This window comes from Coturnix japonica, chromosome 4 (assembly GCF_001577835.2).
Source record: "Coturnix japonica isolate 7356 chromosome 4, Coturnix japonica 2.1, whole genome shotgun sequence".
Classification (NCBI taxonomy): domain Eukaryota; kingdom Metazoa; phylum Chordata; class Aves; order Galliformes; family Phasianidae; genus Coturnix; species Coturnix japonica.
The window spans coordinates 2,481,141-2,498,472 of record NC_029519.1 but is presented as its reverse complement, the minus strand read 5'-3'; the positions used below and the strand labels follow the sequence as shown (position 1 = coordinate 2,498,472).

Here is a 17,332-nt window from a genome sequence, read left to right as displayed (position 1 = left end):
TTTCCACTACAGCAGCACAGCTTGATAATTTGAGCAGGACTGATGTAATAACATGCTTGTAATGAGGAAAAGATTTCTTCAGCAGCAGAAGAGCTGATTGCTGTTAATGTCACCAGAATACAGCCATTCAATAACTTGCAGAAATACATTTCTGGTAGCAGCAACCTGCTCAAGCAGTATTCTCATCAAAGTATAGCCAGGATTTCAGGGAGTATAAAATTAGACACCTGAGGTAGTTTATATATCACAAAGTGACCATTAGAACAATGCAAATTAGCACAAGTACTTGTATTACAACAGAACTGAATATCAATAAGCATAAATCAGAGCTCACAGTTAACACTAGTTAAGTGATTCTTTTCCTGATTTGTGTAAAATGATTCCAGAAATTCATTCTGTTGTCAGATTTCTATCCTTGAACAAGAACTGATGGTCACAAAAGTAAACACATAGGGAGAACGCAGCAAATACCCCCTGTAACTTTGCTGTAGTGGGAAGCATACAGCCATCTCTACTACCAACAGAGCTGGTCAAGGCTACATTTCATCCTCAGTCTGCACAAGTCTCTAGTAGGGCTGTAACACCACAACAGTTCCGTCAGCTCTTCACTTTTTTTCCCCCCTTCAAACTATTGATTACCAACAGCATTCAGAAGCAGAATTATCAGTGCCACAGACTGGCTCCAACAGCCTCCATATGCAGTTCCCAATCGATTCATAAGAGTTTACCACACACTGAGCTCTCTGCTTTTCAGCTACTATTGCATCCCTCCATTGAGCTTATTCTATTCACAGTCACTCTGATCGTTCTCCTGCATGCTCCTCTTTCCTCACCGCTTCTTTTGTTTCTCAAACAATCCTGTTTTGTTTCCTTCCATCCTAGCCCGTGAATTCGAGGACTGGCTCCAACACATGCAGTACTTGCTTGGCTTTGCATAGTTCTACAGAACCCAGAAACAAAGCCTGACAGTGAGTAAACAGCTAGAGTGCCAAGACAAATGCCCTTCATGCTGAGCTATGCATATTCTCAGCTCCTCATAACCATCTGTCTGTAGCCATAAAACAGATAAGTACAAGTACGAGAGGGTAGGATTGCTATCCTATAGGTGTATAGCATCCACTGCAATGAGGTATAATCTGAGATGTTAAGCTTTGAGTATAGTGGCAACTCTGATATTAGAAAGTGGTATTTTGCATCTCAACTGCTGAAACTCCTCTCCCAAGGCTTTTTCCAAGCACACTTCCTTAAATCCTAATGCTGGAGTTCAAGACTTTAGGCAACAGAACCCCACAGCTCACAGCTCAGCATCACCCTGCAGCAACTGGGAAAGAAGAGAACCTACTTCTTGAACCTCACAAATCCTAAAAGCCCAGGGCACTTCTAGGGCACAGACCAGCTCAGTTCTGACAGACAACACCATCTCTTCTGAGTATCCAGACACTTCCTCAGAAAGAAGGTAAGTCCTGTGAATGGATGTTAGATTGCTGTGTAAGTATATTACCTTGCAAGCACTTTACTGGCATGCAAAGAGTGCACGTCGCTTAAACAGAGAAGACAAGAATTACAAGTCTATTTTTATTTCTTAATACAAATTACATTCTCTTCTTGACACAGGATTAAACACTTTATTTAGCAGCAATTGTAATTTGACAAAAGCCATAAAAATGAGTTATGATCGTATCAGTCTACATTATGAAGGAAAGCAATTGGCATGTCTTAACTGCACAAGCTTGTTAGCTTGCATGAGCTTTTCATTTGACTGAGATATAAGCAAGCCAGAAGAAAAAGGACCAGACAAAGCAACAACCATCATCTGTGATCAGAACAATAACTCCAGCTGCTTGGAAATCACAGAAGTTCTTCAGATCCACAGCTGGCTGCAAGCTGGTCCATGGTAAGACATCAATTAGCACTAGCAAAAGAAATTACAACCAGTTAGGCAAATGACCACCTAATTGACAGCCAGACAGTACACAACCAAAAGCTTGTGATATTTCAGGGAGCTGAAAGAAAACCTTGAAAGGATTTGCAAGTTGTACATACATTACTTTTAATCCTCCAACCTTTTGGAGCAGTTAAGCAAAAATAAAGCCCGTGGATAACAAAGCTCATTACAGGTGGATGGTTAGGTCATACTCCCGTGTATTTCACCAATCTGAACCCAGTGGACAGTCTTAGAGCAAGAATGTTGCCTCCACAATTATTGTTTATGTAGTCTTAGTACCATCTAGAACTATAGTGCTCTTACTGATTCTGAAACAGAACTAAAGAACATGCATTCCTTTTATTTTAGCATCATTTCCAATCATGGGTTACAATTCATCTGCATGAAGCAGCTAAGAGTAAGCCTCCTCCAACAGATAGCCTATACATCCATAAGTTCAAGATGCATTACCAGCCATGCAAGGTGTTCATATATACTCACAGCATGTGTTCTGTATTCAGCAGAAAGAGCATTTGGATATTCTAAATGTTCACACACCACCCATCCCCTCCCAGCACTCCATAGAGAAACACCAGCTTTGTGCAGCATATACCTGTGCAATCTATAAGATCTAGTCCTAATTTGCCAGAACAGATTGTTTGCAGCAGGTCCCTCGGGCAGCTGAAGCTTTTTACATGTGCAAGCTCTGCCTTTCAGAAGAGCCCCTCCAGTTCCTTGCCACAAGGTTAACAGCAGTAACAGAGTTGTTTTCTGCTGTGCTTTCCTCTACACTTTCCAGCAGCAACCCCTCAACAGAACTGCTCAGCTACATTATTCAGTCTCTCCATGTTGCCACTCACTGCATATTTAAAACCAGCACCTCTTACAGCTGGAGGGAAACCTCACAGGAGAGGAAACAAGAACAGGAATTACTTTTAATCTCTCCTACTTCTAATGGAGGAAAAAAATCTTCCCCTGCCCAAACCAAAGTGTGAATTCAAGAGAGTTTTCTTGCTGCTGCACAAACGCTCCCTGCAGCTCAAGCTGGCTGTTTTTCCCTACAAGCCATAAGCATTTTGATAACAATCACTAAACATAAGAAACCACAATTAAAGTCCTAGAGATGTTGGTTGCACTGTAACTCTGGGGGGGGGGAAACCTAAGTACGGACAACTAACTAGAAGCCCTCTAAAGCTTCCTATAGCAGTTAAAGGCTCAGGAGAAGATTTGACATAGTAGCTACCAAAATAAAGCAATTACAGACTTAAAGGAAGCGTATCTAACAGATGGGCAGCATAAAAAGAATGGAGAGAACTGAAGTTTTGGGGGCTGTTTTTTTAGTTATAGCAATTTAGGCACATAAAGCAATTTAATAAAGCATTAACCTCAGCAAAAATATTTATTACTGAAAAAGACCTTGAACAAGAGCAACAAAAAAAGTCATAAATAATTGCTATAATAAATAAAAGAATTGACAAAACTATTAAAGATCTACCTTCAAAGGAAAAGCTAATTAACCTTCACAGAGCTTTTCTATGAAACTATACCCAACCACTACCTAAAAAGGCCCAAGCACCACCTCCCATCACATCACTCCCCACTCTTTACCAAGGACCTTTTATACAGACCTACCCCAGCACAGTGCTCCAGAGGCTGGTCATATAAATTTGGCTATGGCAGACAGCTGCTGCTTGTATACACTTGGGGAGGTTGGAATAAGGAGCTGCTTCTGTCTGGTGAGTGTGCTACTTTTAAGGGCTTTTCTTTCCAATAGTTCAGCTGGTTGCTCATACTGTTTGTAATATACAAGCTGTAGTCAAACTATACGTATTGTAAAAGTTCCTTTTGAAGAGATATAAATGAGCTGCCTTCCTTAAAACAGTAAGAAGTGTTCTGGTATCTTTGAAAAGCTCTCTAATAACATAAGTTTGTAGTTATGTTGAATAATGTTATGGACATGCAAGTACTATAGGAGTATAAAGATCTTATAGTGTATTCTGACCCTTTAAAGTACTTTTTGTCCTCTAACTACCTATCTGAGGATAAAGAAGTGATAGTGAACTAAACACCTTTGTTCTCTTTCTCTGAGTTTATAGAGGAGACAGTATCCTATATGTTGTGATACTCTTAAAGCAAGGGCAACTTGAATTGTTACCTACATTAATGCTTAAATACAAAGCAAAGTCTTCTAAGTGCTTGGGAGCTGTATCTTAGCAGGTATTTGTTGTTGAAGGCTTTTTGTGGGCTTCTTAAGCTAGTTTTTGACTAAAACACTGATTTAGAGTCTGGTTCTATCTAGAGTTCAGTCTTTAGCGATACTATAACAAAACATATGGCTTAATAGTAAAATTAGCGAGTCATAATGATTTCATGGGAAGCATCTGAAACAATGGGGAAGGGCAGATAGCGTAAGTAACAAACAAACTTTTTGTTCTATGCTGTGCCTTAATATTGTGAACTTGTATCAAATTCTCTATCCTGAAAGGGGGAAACAAAACCCCATGGCTCTACTGTAACCATGACTCTAAACAGAAGATAGAGGCGTGCCAGCAGCAAGCACACCACTGTAAGGGTTTCTCTCCAGTGTAACTGTAATGATATGTCTTAAAAGTTAATAAACAATGGAAACAGAACTCTATACACACTTAATACTGTAGAGGAGCAATTGAAATGGTAGTCATGAGGGGTTTATTCTTACAAAGGAAATGCTGTATTTTTTTCTAAGGAAAAGACATAAATATTGACTAGGAAATAACATGAATCACTGCTACTGCTGTAGGATGTGCTTCAGTGTAGAGCAAGAGGGGCTGGTTCTGCAGAGTCTCTGTGCTGCCTCATTCAGTAAGTTATATGTAGTAGAACTCCTAGTAAAGCAGCTACCCATGCAGAGGAAGGGAATTAACTACTAACATGGCTAATTGGTTTTCTCTATAGAGGAAAAAGAAGCCAAAGATTCAGAAAGAGTCAAAGTTACACATGGGTATATTCTGAGTATTGTTTTTTCATGTCTCCAGTGTAACACTTAAGATTTGGCTTTTGTTTATAATCTTGTGGCTTCAGTTAATTATGCAATAAGGCAAATAGGAAATGAGGAATGATAAACATCTTCAAATCCTAAACCAGTCTAAGTCCCCGATGTAAAAGCTGCACCTAAACCAGAAGGTTATTTCAGCTCAGTGTGTAGAGCTGGGAGCAGATCTATGACAGAAATATCAGCATCTAGTTGCAAAACTGTTTCTAATGGAAGCAAGACTTCCTTGGTTGGATTCTTCTTGCTTGTATCTGCTTCCACTGTGGAGGAAAGTCTTGCATTATGGTGACTTTAGATATGCCGTGCTACCATTCCCTACAAGCCATTTCCTGTTTATCAGCATCCAGCCTGAGGCTCGCCATGGTGTGCAGCATGAACTCTTACTATTTGCTTGCACTTCATCCTCAGAGCTCCTATCATTAATCTCAATTACTGCCCCGAATGATCCCAAAGATCAGCTCCGTGCTGCTTTCACGTGCTTTGGGAGCAACAACCATAAGGACCACCCATGAAAGTTGTGCTCCAGTGTGTTTTCTTCGTATTACATGGGTTTAGTGCTGGGGGCTGAAATAAACGAGGTTCTGCAGAGGTTTTCCCTTATATTTACTGATAACCCTCTGGTGGGGCTGCACCTCGTGTGTTGCGTTCAGCTTTTCAGTGGGTGCAAGAAACACTTGGAGGTGTTAGAGAGGGACCGGAGTAGGGCAGTGTAACTGGGAAGGGGATGGAGCATCGGGCTTATAGGGAGCAGCTGGGGGGGGTGGGCTGGAGGGGGGTCATTAGGGGGACCCTATGGACCCTGGTTAATTGAGATTAGTGCCATGATCCGAACTGACTGTCACAGGTGAGGGAGAGCGGCGGGCCGAGCGCGCCCCCTAGCGGCAATGAGCGAGCAGGCCCGGTGTATGTGCCATTACCCAACATGGCTTCCACCCCTTACCGGAGCTAGGTGACGCCGCCGCCCTCACGCAATATGGAGGGAGTCTGCTGCCGCTAGCGCCCCCTAGTGGCAGGAGGTCTGCACTGCTGCGCGTCCCCGTTGCTCTTTTCCGCAGTGATCGTAGCCCCTGCTCAGGATTTTCCTGCTTACCTGTGTTGTTTCTGAGTTTCAATGCTCCTCTGTCCCTCCCTGCTGCCCGCAGTCATCCACTTGTAACCTGCACCCCTGACCCTATGTCTGATACCTGCTCCTTTGCCCCGCTCCTGCTCTCAGCAGTGCTATCTGCCTGCTCTTACGGGAGTGGAGCAATTAAGAGTATTACAGTGCTGCCATGCTCCGATCCATCTGCTGATAAGGCCCTGCAGATGGACTCAATCAGCACGTTTTGCAGAGCAGTTTACTGGTTAGTTGCCAGAGCTATAAATGATGGTGGAGAACAGCTGTGAGCAGTGCAATGTCAGGCAGGTCTAGAAGATGGCACGCTGCTGCTGGAAGCTTTGATCATCACGCTTTGGTGCCCTCAGCTCAGTGCAAGCTGCAGGCCGTGATGGGAAAACGTGGCTCGTCCTTGAGCTGCATTGTGAACTACAGATAAGGACACAGCTGTGGGAGGGTGGATGCCATAGATGGCTGGCTGTGTCCATCTGCAGGTGGCATCAGGTTGATGTCTGGGAACCTCCTTTACTCGAGTGTGGATGCATTACCTGCAGCCTAAGACAAGAAACTGCTTTTACTCTGTGCTATCATGCCCTAATGCCTGCTGTGTGAGGGCCAGCCCTGGTTGTGTCTGCCCAAGGGATGGGAAAGGAGAAGCCCTCCTGGGCTGCGGGCTCAGAGCAGCTCCTTACTGTGAGACCCAGCAGTGCCTCCATCCTCCCTCCTGCAGCCTTAATCCTCGCTGTGCGTGGGCTGCCTGCAAACTCCCCCGTGCTCCCCCCTAGGGCCCCTTCCTCGCTTCCCGAGCAGCCACAAAGCCTCGGGCACAAAAGGCTCCCCCGTAGCCCTCCCTGACCACCCCCCCGCCCCCTCCTCCCGCCCTCCCTCGTCGGCCTGTGCGGGCCTGCAGGCGGCACCGACAGCCCCGCCGGGCCACGAACACACCCAGCAGGGTGTGAGCGGGCGGCACGGAGCCGAGCTGCACACCGGCATCCGCCTGGGAGCTCAGCCCAGCGCTCACCTGGCTGCTCGGTGCCCGCTGCCGAAACCCGACGGGGAGCAGGTATTTCCCCGCGGGAAGCACCGAGGGGGCGGCCGCGTGGTTGGCAGGGAGGCAAAAAGGGGGTATTGCCTTGAATGGAGGGTGGGGAGGGGAGAGGAGGGGTTGTGCCGCTCCTCCTGGTTGTGGGGATGGAGAGCTCAGGGGGATGCGGAGTGTGAGGCTGGGAGTGGGGTCTGCGGAGCTCTAGAGATGCCCTGGGGGGCTCTGTTCACCTGCCCATGGGGACAGCAGGGTTGAGCTGTGGGCTCACACGGTGGATGTGTGGATGGCCCCCTGCTTGTGCCCACCTGGTTGTCCTATGCCAGCACCCCCAGAGGTGCAGCCTCCCAAATCCCCCCAGGGCTGTGGGTATGTACACTGCTGTTCCAGCAGTGTTATGTGCTGCCATCAAGCCCCCTGTGCTAGGGCTGGCAGTACACTGAGCAGATGCCTGCTGTGAGCTGAAGGAGGACTTCTTGAAGTCCCAATGGTCCCCCAGATGCCCTCCTACGAAGCTGTAGCCAAAGCTGTGCAGCATCTGCTGGCTGTCCAGCCCTCCTCTATTTGGGACCTGTGCCCCGTGCAGGGGTGTTGTGTGGCTATTTCTGGTGCTGCTGCTTGCAGTCCAGCTTCCAGCTGGGGGGATCAGGGTGGCATTTTCCCTCTGAAAATGCTTTCAGCACCCTGCAGACCATGCCAGCAGTGTGGGCATGTGGCCAGCCCCGTGCTGCTACTGCCATGCTTGGGTCCCTGGCCAGTCCTGTGCTGTTCATGTGCAGTAGGCTCAGCTGTGCAGGGCTGAAGTTCAGCTGTAGCCACTCCTGCTGTACTTCATGCCCTGCGTGGAATCCAGCCTGTGTGTGTCAGGGTTTCCCTGGGCAGGGCTGGCACCAATGCTCAGATGCTAACAGTGGGGGGCTGGGAGGAGGATGGGGGCAAGTCCCAGGGGATGCTGGCTGAGCCCACTGCTCCCTGGTAGAAGTGACCTCTATCTGTGAGCTCCAGGGCTTTGGCATCAGTGAGGGGAAACTGCCTGGTCCTTGGGGTCCAGCTCTCCTCACAGGGGATTGTGGTGATGGTTGTGTCATCTCCTAGTCTGTGTAACACCAGTCAGTTCTCATGGTGTGGGGACTGTCCCAGGAATGTGCTCCTAAACAAGTGGAAATCTTGCACTGTATGGGGGTCATGCCTGGGACTTGTGCAGGAATATAGGTATGTGCATTGCCAGGTTGGAATGGAGCTGGGCCCTGCTGGACTGCCTACCCCCCCAGGCTTGGAGAGGAGGCACTGTGGTGAGGGCTGGGAGCATGCCACATGCCATCTCCTGGCTCTCACACTCAGTTCTAGGGTCCAATGGAGTTGCAGTGAAATGGGAATCTAGCTCTGCAAGAGTGATGGTGCTGCTTGGGGTGGGTTGCAGGCTGCCCAGCTCATTAAAGAGGTTGGGTTTGGGGGGAGGGGGGCGGGCAGGGTGGTTCTGCAGCAGGGCAAGCAGTAGTGAAGGTGGGGTTTCAGGGTGTACCTAAAGGCAGACCCTGTTTGGGGCTCTCTGCTTCATCCAGCCAAGAACCAGGAGCATGGGGACCACAGCAAAGCTTCCAGTCCTCTCTCCCATTCCTGGGTCACTAGCAGCCCTGCATTCAGCTATGGTCCTGCAGCTGTGGGGTGCCAGCACTGCCAGAGCCTAGATACTGCATTATGTCCTTGCTCTCAGGCAGAGCCCCGAACCCTGTGCTGGAGCTGGCCCTGCTCCCCGTCAGCTCTGGGCTTGCTGTAGCTCGTTGTGCATAAGGTGCTGGGGCAGCCTGCTGAACTAGTTGGGCTGCATTGCCTGCTCTGCTCCGCTGCCCTGGCACAGTGCCTCACCTGAGGACATGGCCAGCAGCCCCGCTATGTCCCAGGGCTCTGGGGCAGTGGCTGCTACCTGGAGCCAGGATGCTGCAGGGCCCTGTCCTTGTGGGGCTGAGTTGTTTTTGTGGGGAGGTCTGTGCCCACATGCTATGTGCATCTCATGCAGGACTCTGACCCACTGTGACAGCCCTGCACCATGGCAGACCCTCCTGGCTGCTGCCGCCCATGTTCCACCTGCCTGCTGTGCCTCTATAGCTGCCAGTGGATCACTGCCAAGAAGGAGAAGAGGAGGGGTCTGAGAACCACCAAGGTGATACTGTGGGTGATGCTGAGCTGGGGTTGGTTCTGAGCCCCATGAGAGCTTGGGGTGCCCTGGGACCCTCTCTGTCCAGGGGATGCCATGGGAGCAGTGAGAGGGAATGCATAAAGGCATCAGGGTGAGGATGAGCCCTCTTCCTGCTAGGTAACAGTACGGGCAGTGCTGCAGCATGAGGCTGAGCCCATTCCCTGCCCCACTGGGCACGCGTTTGTGGCTGGTTTTGCACGTGTCTGGAACTGAGCACGGTGTGGGCATGTGCTGGGATGCATGGTGCCCAATGAGGCACGTGGGAGGCACAGTGCCTGGGCAGGGTGCGGCCCCCCCTGGGGTTACTGGCAGGGGGTGTCCCCAGTGATTTGTAACCCAGCACAGGGGTGAGGCCCTGGGATTCTCTGAGGTCTCCCACTCCCATGGGAGTGGCTGTGCCATAGCTTGTCCCATCTTGCCAGGTATGTGAGAGTTGGTCCAGGCTGCAGGCTGTCCCGCTTGGCACTTGGCACATCCCTGCACATGTGGGGCTGGGGATGGAGAGCCTGGAGCTGGACCTGGCTTTGGCTGGGTGAGCAGGAGCAGCCTGGGAGCTCTTGCAGATGCTCAGCCCTTCTAGTTAGACTAGTCCATGCTCAGCCCAGCAAATGGGATGGCACCTAGCTCCTTGCCCTTTCCCATGCACATAGTCTTAGCTTGCTCCTGAGGCTGCTGCACGTGGACAGGAGGCCATATCAGCCTTAGGGCTGCTCCCCAGCTTGGCATTAGCTGCTTCTGAGCTTGTTGTGGGAGATGTTTGTTCCCAGAAGAGCTCTCCTGGGTAACTCAGTGCTTGGGTTCTTGCTCCCTGCACCTGGCTGTGGTTTGGATGCCATGCAGATGTGTGCATACATGTCCTCTCTCTGGCTTTCAGTGTGACTGCAGCTGGTTTTTCTTCCTCTTCTGTGTCTTCCTCTTCACACTGGTGTGGCTCTACATTGCCATCATCATCCTCAATGACTTCCACAACTTTAATGAGTGAGTAGGATCCCACATCCAACCTGACCTCCTTAATGGCCCCCAGCCCATGCCACCCATCCTTCTGACCATTTCTTTTCCTTGCAGGTTCATCTTCAAGCAGCAGAAGCTGTGGCTGGACTGGTCCCTAGTTCTGCTGATAGCAACAGCTGTGCTCATCACTTACTCAGCTGCATTACTGGTGAGCCCTGCTGATCCCCTCTGTGTTGGCAGGAGTATAGATCAGTGCTGGGCATGAGCCAGCTGGAGCCTGAAGACCCTGTATGCATTGGGGGAGGGAGGCAGGGCTCCAGTGGGAAGGCTGTGCCCTTTGAGAGTTACATATAGAGCACAGACAAGTTCTGACATCTCCTCCTTCTTTCAGGTCCTTGCTTTGTGCTTACAGCTCTGTGGCCAGCCCTTGAAGCTGCACTGGCTGCACAAGGTGAGGCTGTTGATGCAGGAAGATGATGCATGCCCTGGTTGTCTGCATGCTGGGCATGTAATCTGCCTGGTCCTCCCCCACTGCCTTCTGATCCTTGGCAGCTCCCTGGGCTCCTGCTCCTTGCATTTATGAAACTGAGGCCAGTCTGCTGGGGCTGTGTGTGGGCAGCAGCTGTTGGTCCTTCAGCCCCAGGTCTCTGGGATGGGACTATTCTTGCTCTCAAGTTCAGCTGTGAATCAAGATGGGGGGAAGGATGTCTAAAGAATGGGGGGCGGGGGAGGCTTGGGAGAGAGGGCCTGCTGGTCTAGAAGACATTGATGTGTACAGCCCTAACTGCCCTGTACTGCTCATCACAGATCCTGCTGATCATAACTGCCCTTGTGGTGGCTGCAGCCTTCACTGGGCTGGGAATAAAGTGGGCAGAGGAGTGGAAGAGTGCACGCATCTCCCTGCAGGTGAGTTGGTTCGTCACCAGGATCTCCCCTGCTGTCCTACTGTAGAGGTTTGTGGGGATGAGATGCAGGATGGCTGCGTGCTATGAGGGTTAAGCCCTCTCCTGGCTTGCTCTGTGCAGTCCTGGCTGGAACAACTGCAGTCAGGGTTGGGGGACTGAAAGGGGACCTTGTCCATTTCTCCCTGGCACTGTGGCTGTTCCAGTGGTGCTGGCTGTAGTGGTAGGTCCTTGCTATTGGATTTTGAGGACAGGGTCTGGGCTTGTGATGTGTGACACCCTGCCTTTGTCTTCCCAGGCAACTGGTCCCTTCCTTCACATTGGAATTGTGGGAGGAATGACGCTTCTTGCCTGGCCATTGGCCAGCGTCATCTACCGCACCCACAACACAGGTAACCCCCACCCAGGGTCTCTACCTCTCCCTGCAGCTGGGTGCTTTGTTTCCTGCACCCCACTGAGGCACTGGCAGTAGAGCAGTACAAAGGGACTAGTGATGCAGTGGGAAGGATCGAGTTCTGGTATTGATGTATCACCCCTGCTCCTATTTGCTGCTTTTTATACCTGGGTGCAGCTCTAGCCCACGCTGCTTTATAAATGGAGGAGAGGTGCAGATGGCAGACTGGACCTTGCAGAAGTCCTCTGTTGGGGAGCAAGAGCATGTGGTGGGCCAAGAAGAAACCTGCAGTGTTCTTGAGGCCAGAGATGCAATGCCTGGCCTAAGGCAGCTATAAGAGAATGCTGAAAGAAGCATCACCTTGTTCCCAACAGCCTGCAAAATGCTTCCTATGCAGCTCACCCCTGCACTCCCCCCATGTCTTTCTCCAGGCCTCAAGGTTTTCCTGCTGCTTGCATACTCTGCAGTGATGATTGCCCTGTACCTGGCTCCACTGGGGATCACCTCGCCCTGCATCATGGAGGAGAACCAGCTGCCCCCCAAGCCAGCCCTGATCGGCCACCGAGGAGCCCCTATGGTGAGCAACAGCACCTTCCCAGCACTCAAGGTGTGACGCAGAGCTGTGGAGCACCGGGCCACAGCTTGTGCATGGCTGAGGGAGGTGCCTGGAGCAGCATAGGGCTGCAGGGTATGGGTCGAGGGGGTGCTGTCTGCCCCTTCCTGACACTTGTTCCCTTTCCAGCTGGCCCCTGAAAACACCCTCATGTCTCTGCGCAAGGCAGTGGACTGCGATGTGCAAGTCTTTGAGACAGACGTCATGGTGAGGTAAAGGGGCAGCAGGGCTCAGAGGGAGGAAGGGACCTGTGTGTCCTGGGATGTCGTCTTCTCTGTGGGCACCTGGGGAGGAAACCTGCAGGACTGGCACAGTCCTCATTTGGAGTCTGCCCTGTTTAAAGGGCTCTGCCAATGTCACCACCCCAGCATGGCCCTGGCTCTAACTGGGTGTCCCAACAGCTGTGGGGGGAGGTTCTGGGTTTCTCCTGTTTACCCAGGCTGCCTTCCTGGCCATTAGGAAGGAGGTCCCATTGGGGAGGAGGGCACTGCTTGGAAAGCAGCCTTTGGGCTCTCATCTTATGCAATCCTCTTGTGGGGAGAGCTGTTGCAGGGAGCAAGGAACTATGTGATTCCTGGCTTGGCTTCTTGATGCTCTCTGCTTCCCAGAGGCTGACTCCTCAGTGCAAAGACTCAGAAGTAGGCATGGGGTGGAGGTTACTCTGACAAAGTTGTTGGGAGAGGGTAGAAATGGCAGGGCAGCGTTAGGTGGCAAACAGCTTGTGATGCAGCTTTCCTCTCTGCCCTTTTACTAGTGCTGATGGGGTCCCATTCCTCATGCACGATGAGAAGCTCACCAGGACCACCAATGTGCAGACCGTGTTCCCTGAGAGAGCTGCCCTGAACAGCACTGCCTTCAACTGGACAGACCTCCAGCAGCTCAATGCTGGCAGCTGGTTCCTGGAGGTCAGGATACAGGAATGGGTGCATTGAGGAGGAGAGAGGGGGTGGGGGGAGGGAAGCAAGAGCCCTGCTCTGAGTTGTGCTCCCTCTGCAGTCACTTGAGCAGTGTGCAGGAGCACTTTTCATGCCTGTGTGGATCCCTGGGGTGCAGTTACACCCTGTGCTGGGTGCTGCACCTGGGGTTTGCTCTGAGTCACAGGGAGGTTAGGTTGCAGGGAGATGTCTCATGCTCTGCTAGTGCTCGTGCTGAGCTGCACAGCCTGCCTGGGCATGGATGCAGCTGGGGCAACGTTGTTCAGGTGACTAATGACCTGCTGAATGCCCACAGGTGCTGGGGCTGCTGGAAGAGAGCCATTAGTGCGCAGCAGGAGGGAGGTGCCCTGTGCCCATCCCATAGTGGGGAGGCTGGAGCAGCACTGGTGGGAGGTGAAGGCTTGCAGGCTCTGCCTGTGGTGACTGACTCTCTTTCCCTCCTAGCGGAGACCATTTTCCAGTGTGCAAAGTCTTTCACACAGAGATCGCGTGCAGGCGACTCGGCAGAAGATCCCATCCCTGGAGCAGGTGCTGGATGCAGCCAAGGAGAGCAATATCTCCATCATGTTTGACCTCCGGCCAGAGAACCACAGTGATTACCAGAGCTTCGTCAATGCCACCCTGGAAGTCATCCTACATTCTGGCATCCCACTGCAGCAGGTGAGCTGCCCACCAAGTGCTGGACCCTGCTGTCACACTGAGCATCTCTATCTCCCCACGTGCCCCATTGCCACCTATGCTTCCTGCTGGCCCATCCTGTTGTACAGCAACCCCATGTGCAGCTGATGGTCAGTCCTTGGCATGGTAGCATAGTCCTGAAAGAGATCTCAGGGTTCTGTAGCTGGGAGAACTTGCCAAGAGTTGGGGGTAGTGCATAAAGCTGCAGTTTGTGCAAATACTTGTTTCTCAGAACTGGCCACTCTGGTGTGTAAACAGTGACTCACTTGGTCAAGGGAGGGGAGAATGGGTACAAGTGCATGAAATCGATGCTCCCTGCGCTGCACCACACCTCTCCCTGCAGTTCCTTGACTTGCTGCAGCCACCTCGGTTTCCTTTGCACTTCATTGGCCTCAGCAGTGTGAGTCATGTGCTACCCTGCAGGGCTGGAGCAACACCCAAACTGCTTTCCCTGTAGGTACTCAGGGCATACAGTACAGTAATGCTGGCCTGGGATGCATTCTTGCTGCAGTGTTGTGGCTGAAAGTGTGTTCTGCTCAATCATTCTGGGACCCAGAACGATGTCAGTGCCCTGCAGTGGCTTTCTTAAGCTGCAGTTACTTTCTCCTTTCAGTGGGGTTTGTGCTCACTTCTTGGTTGGGATGAGTTCTTAGGAGACTGCCCTGGCTGAGATCATTTGGGGAGATCGTAGAGCCATAGAATCATATGAGTTGGAAGGGACCCTTAAAGGTCATCTAATCCATCTCCTCTGCACTGAATGGGGACACTTACAGCTGAGACAGGTTGCTCAGAACCTGCTCCAGTCTGACATCCATTGTCTCCAGGAGTGGGGCAGTGTCTGCAGAGCCCTGGAGTGTTTCTTCCTTACACATATTCCCTGGCTCTTTCCCAGGTCCTGTGGCTGCCGGATGGGTTCAGGGAGCAGGTCAAACAGCAGGTCCCAGGTATTCAGCAGATTTATGGCCGGAAGAGACACCAAGATGAGAACGAGACACTGCTGCATGTCAACCTGCCCTACCAAGACATGAGCTCTGATGAGATCAAGTGAGAGCCTGGGGGGGGAAGTGGCTTATGAGTCTGGGGTTCAGAAGAAGTGAGGCCCCAGCAGGGCTGGGAGCTGGACAGAGGCTGCAGCCTGGCATGCCCCAGGGCTGCTGCAGGGGTTGGAGATGGCTGCAGCTTTCTGTTTGGCCAGCAAGTCTGCCCTGGCTCTGGCTCTCCAGACAGTTGCTCTACGTGGCTGCAGTTGCTGGATCGCATCCCAGACATGCAGGCCTCTCTGCCATGAGCTGAGTGTGCCGGCACCTCGCTGTCTGCCATGCTGACCACGGCTCTCCCTGCACAGGCAGTACCGCCAGGACAACATCTCAGTCAACCTGTATGTGGTGAACCAGCCCTGGCTCTTCTCTGTGCTGTGGTGCTCAGGGGTGAGCTCTGTCACCACCAATGCCTGCCAGGTGTTGAAGGAGATGAAACGCCCCATTTGGTTGCTGGTAAGCAAAACCTCTGTCCTGGTGCAAAGCTTCCTGGTGTGAGTGGTAGATCTGGTCCTACAGCTGCATGCAAGGTGGGCTTTGCTCTGTGCTGTGCTGATGTGCAGCATGACCTTGCAGACCTTGCTGGTACAGTGGGCAGGACTTTGCCAGCAGTGGTGCTCAAAGCTTGGCTTGTCACCTTGCAGCCCAGCAGCACGTACCTCATGATCTGGCTTGTTGTAGACTGTGTCTCCTTCCTGATGATCCTCTGGGCCTTCCTCTTGATGAAGTAAGTTGGACCGCTGGGATAGGTGTGGGGGAGGCTGCAGGGTGGTGAGCCCCCATGCGTGTGCCATTTGCTGTCACCCACCTTGGTCTGATGTCCCCCTGGTTGGGAGAAAAACCATTGCACAAGGGCAGCTCTTAGCACCACACTGCTGCTAAAAGCATGGCCTGGCCCTTTCCAAAGCAGCTGCGCTCACCAGCTTGCTGTGCACCCCAGGGCTGAGGTTAGGGGACCTTGCTCTACCCCAGCACCACACACTGAGAGCAAACTGTTGTGTGCTGTGGGGCCCCGCAGTCTGTAGCTGGGAGCTTGTGGGAGGGAAGGAGGAGGGGGTGCCCAGACTGACGTGCTAACATCGATCCTGCTCCATCTCCTAGGAAATGTTCCCAGCGAAGGCGAACGGCTGGTGAGTGCACAGACGCCGGTTCCTCTGTCCCCAGAGGCTCCCTGCAGGCAGACAGCCTGCCCCAATGGAGTGTGACTGAGCCCAGCAGACTTTGAGATGGCTGAGGGAGGGAAGGGAATCCCAACGCAGGGAGTTCCTGCCCTGCCCTTAGCAAACAGCCCTGTGGGATGGTGCTGGGGATGCCCATGTTCCCTATCTCTCCTCCAACCAGCTTATTGGGCAGGTCTGCCTGCCGCTGTGGTGTGGTGGCTGCAGTTAATGACTGTTTGCTTTCTCTTCTCTCCAGAGTCTGAGACGGACGTGCTGCTCACAAAGATCAACAGCCTGATGCAAGACTGACCCCTCCAGCCTGCAGCAGCCGTGGGGAGGGGCAGCTGGAGAAGTTCACAGCTCAGGCAGGGAGCGCTACCCTGGCTGGCTCCAAGGCTCCTTTCCTTTGCAGCTTTCCTGAGCTTGCAGCCTTCCTGGCTCCTGATGTGGTGCAGAGCTGCTCTCATCCACAAAGACCTGGAACTGGTTCCCTTGCTCCTGCAGGCAGCGAGGGAACAGAGCTGGGGCAGGGGGCTGCTGGTGCTGCCTTGTGCTCTGAGAGCTGAACTTTTCTCCAGGACCAAGACCTCAACCCTGGGGTGCTCGGTTGGAGGCTGGTGGGGGTCTGAGTCACTGTTTGGTGCAGGGGTATGGCAGCCTGTTATCAGCAACAGCACTGGTGATGGGGAAGCCTTGTTTAAAGTGCTGCTGCCCCATGGCAGGAGGTAAATAAGAAGGGGAGCACACGACGGAGGGGGAGCAGAGCCCTTTGCTCCCCTGTGCTGGGGATGGCAGCCTCGCCCCCTGCTGCTGCTGGCTTTGTGCTTGCTGGCCGGGCTGCCCGCTCCCCCCGCAGCCAGTCCTGCGGTGCTGGGGACGGGAAGCGGGGGCTGGGGGTGGAGGGAGCCTGGATCCACGGTGCCCCTATGGGGCTGCACAGCGGCAGGGGGTGCGCCAGGGCCGGGAGCAGTGTTACTCAGCATCGGGCACTTTAGACTTGGAGAGGGGAGTCCGTTTTACTTGCTCCTTCCTATTTATGTCAATAAATCAGCTGAGTGGTAGACAGTCCCTACAGCGGTGAGTTCGGCATAACTCCCGTTTCCAGTTCCTCCTCCTCGACTCGGCGTAAAGCAGCGATACGCGGTGTGTCCGTGCCATCTAGTGCCGACGTGGGGAAGCGCCGTCGGGGCGGGGGGAGCGGAGGCATAACTGGATCGGGTCCCTCCACCTCGGGGAGCGGACCGGCTGCGGGGCTCCGAACCGGGTCTGAGGCCGTCGGTACCCGCGGTGGGGGACGACTCGCAGCGAAACGCCCCGGGGCTGGAAGGGTTGCGGGGCTCTCCGGGAGGCGGGGCGGGGGCGGGGGTGGGGG

At 52.4% G+C, this 17,332-nt stretch overlaps 1 protein-coding gene and 1 long non-coding RNA gene across 5 annotated transcripts; one reads left to right on the top strand and one right to left on the bottom strand.

Moving 5' to 3' along the window:
- Positions 1–1,047: 1,047 nt before the first annotated feature.
- Positions 1,048–17,107, top strand: GDPD2 (glycerophosphodiester phosphodiesterase domain containing 2). 4 transcript variants are annotated; one of them, XM_015860238.2, is made up of 16 exons: positions 1,049–1,456; positions 9,111–9,254; positions 10,165–10,268; positions 10,356–10,449; positions 10,633–10,692; positions 11,049–11,147; positions 11,442–11,535; positions 11,969–12,114; positions 12,280–12,362; positions 12,905–13,055; positions 13,530–13,745; positions 14,656–14,807; positions 15,109–15,256; positions 15,445–15,527; positions 15,902–15,930; positions 16,217–17,107. In XM_015860238.2, the coding sequence occupies exons 2-16, from the start codon at positions 9,141–9,143 to the stop codon at positions 16,267–16,269; spliced, it is 1,626 nt and encodes a 541-aa protein (XP_015715724.1). In that variant the 5' UTR covers positions 1,049–1,456; positions 9,111–9,140; the 3' UTR covers positions 16,270–17,107. The 4 variants fall into 4 exon arrangements, with proteins under 4 accessions (XP_015715728.1, XP_015715724.1, XP_015715726.1 ...); XM_015860240.2 differs by lacking the exon at positions 1,049–1,456 and adding an exon at positions 3,558–3,660; XM_015860239.2 differs by lacking the exon at positions 1,049–1,456 and adding an exon at positions 6,944–7,114.
- Positions 1,465–3,509, bottom strand: LOC107312627. Its single transcript, XR_001554525.2, has 3 exons — positions 3,420–3,509; positions 2,538–2,825; positions 1,465–1,912 (listed from the first exon to the last, which is right to left on the bottom strand). It is a non-coding gene; the product is annotated as an uncharacterized LOC107312627 (long non-coding RNA).
- Positions 17,108–17,332: the final 225 nt, after the last annotated feature.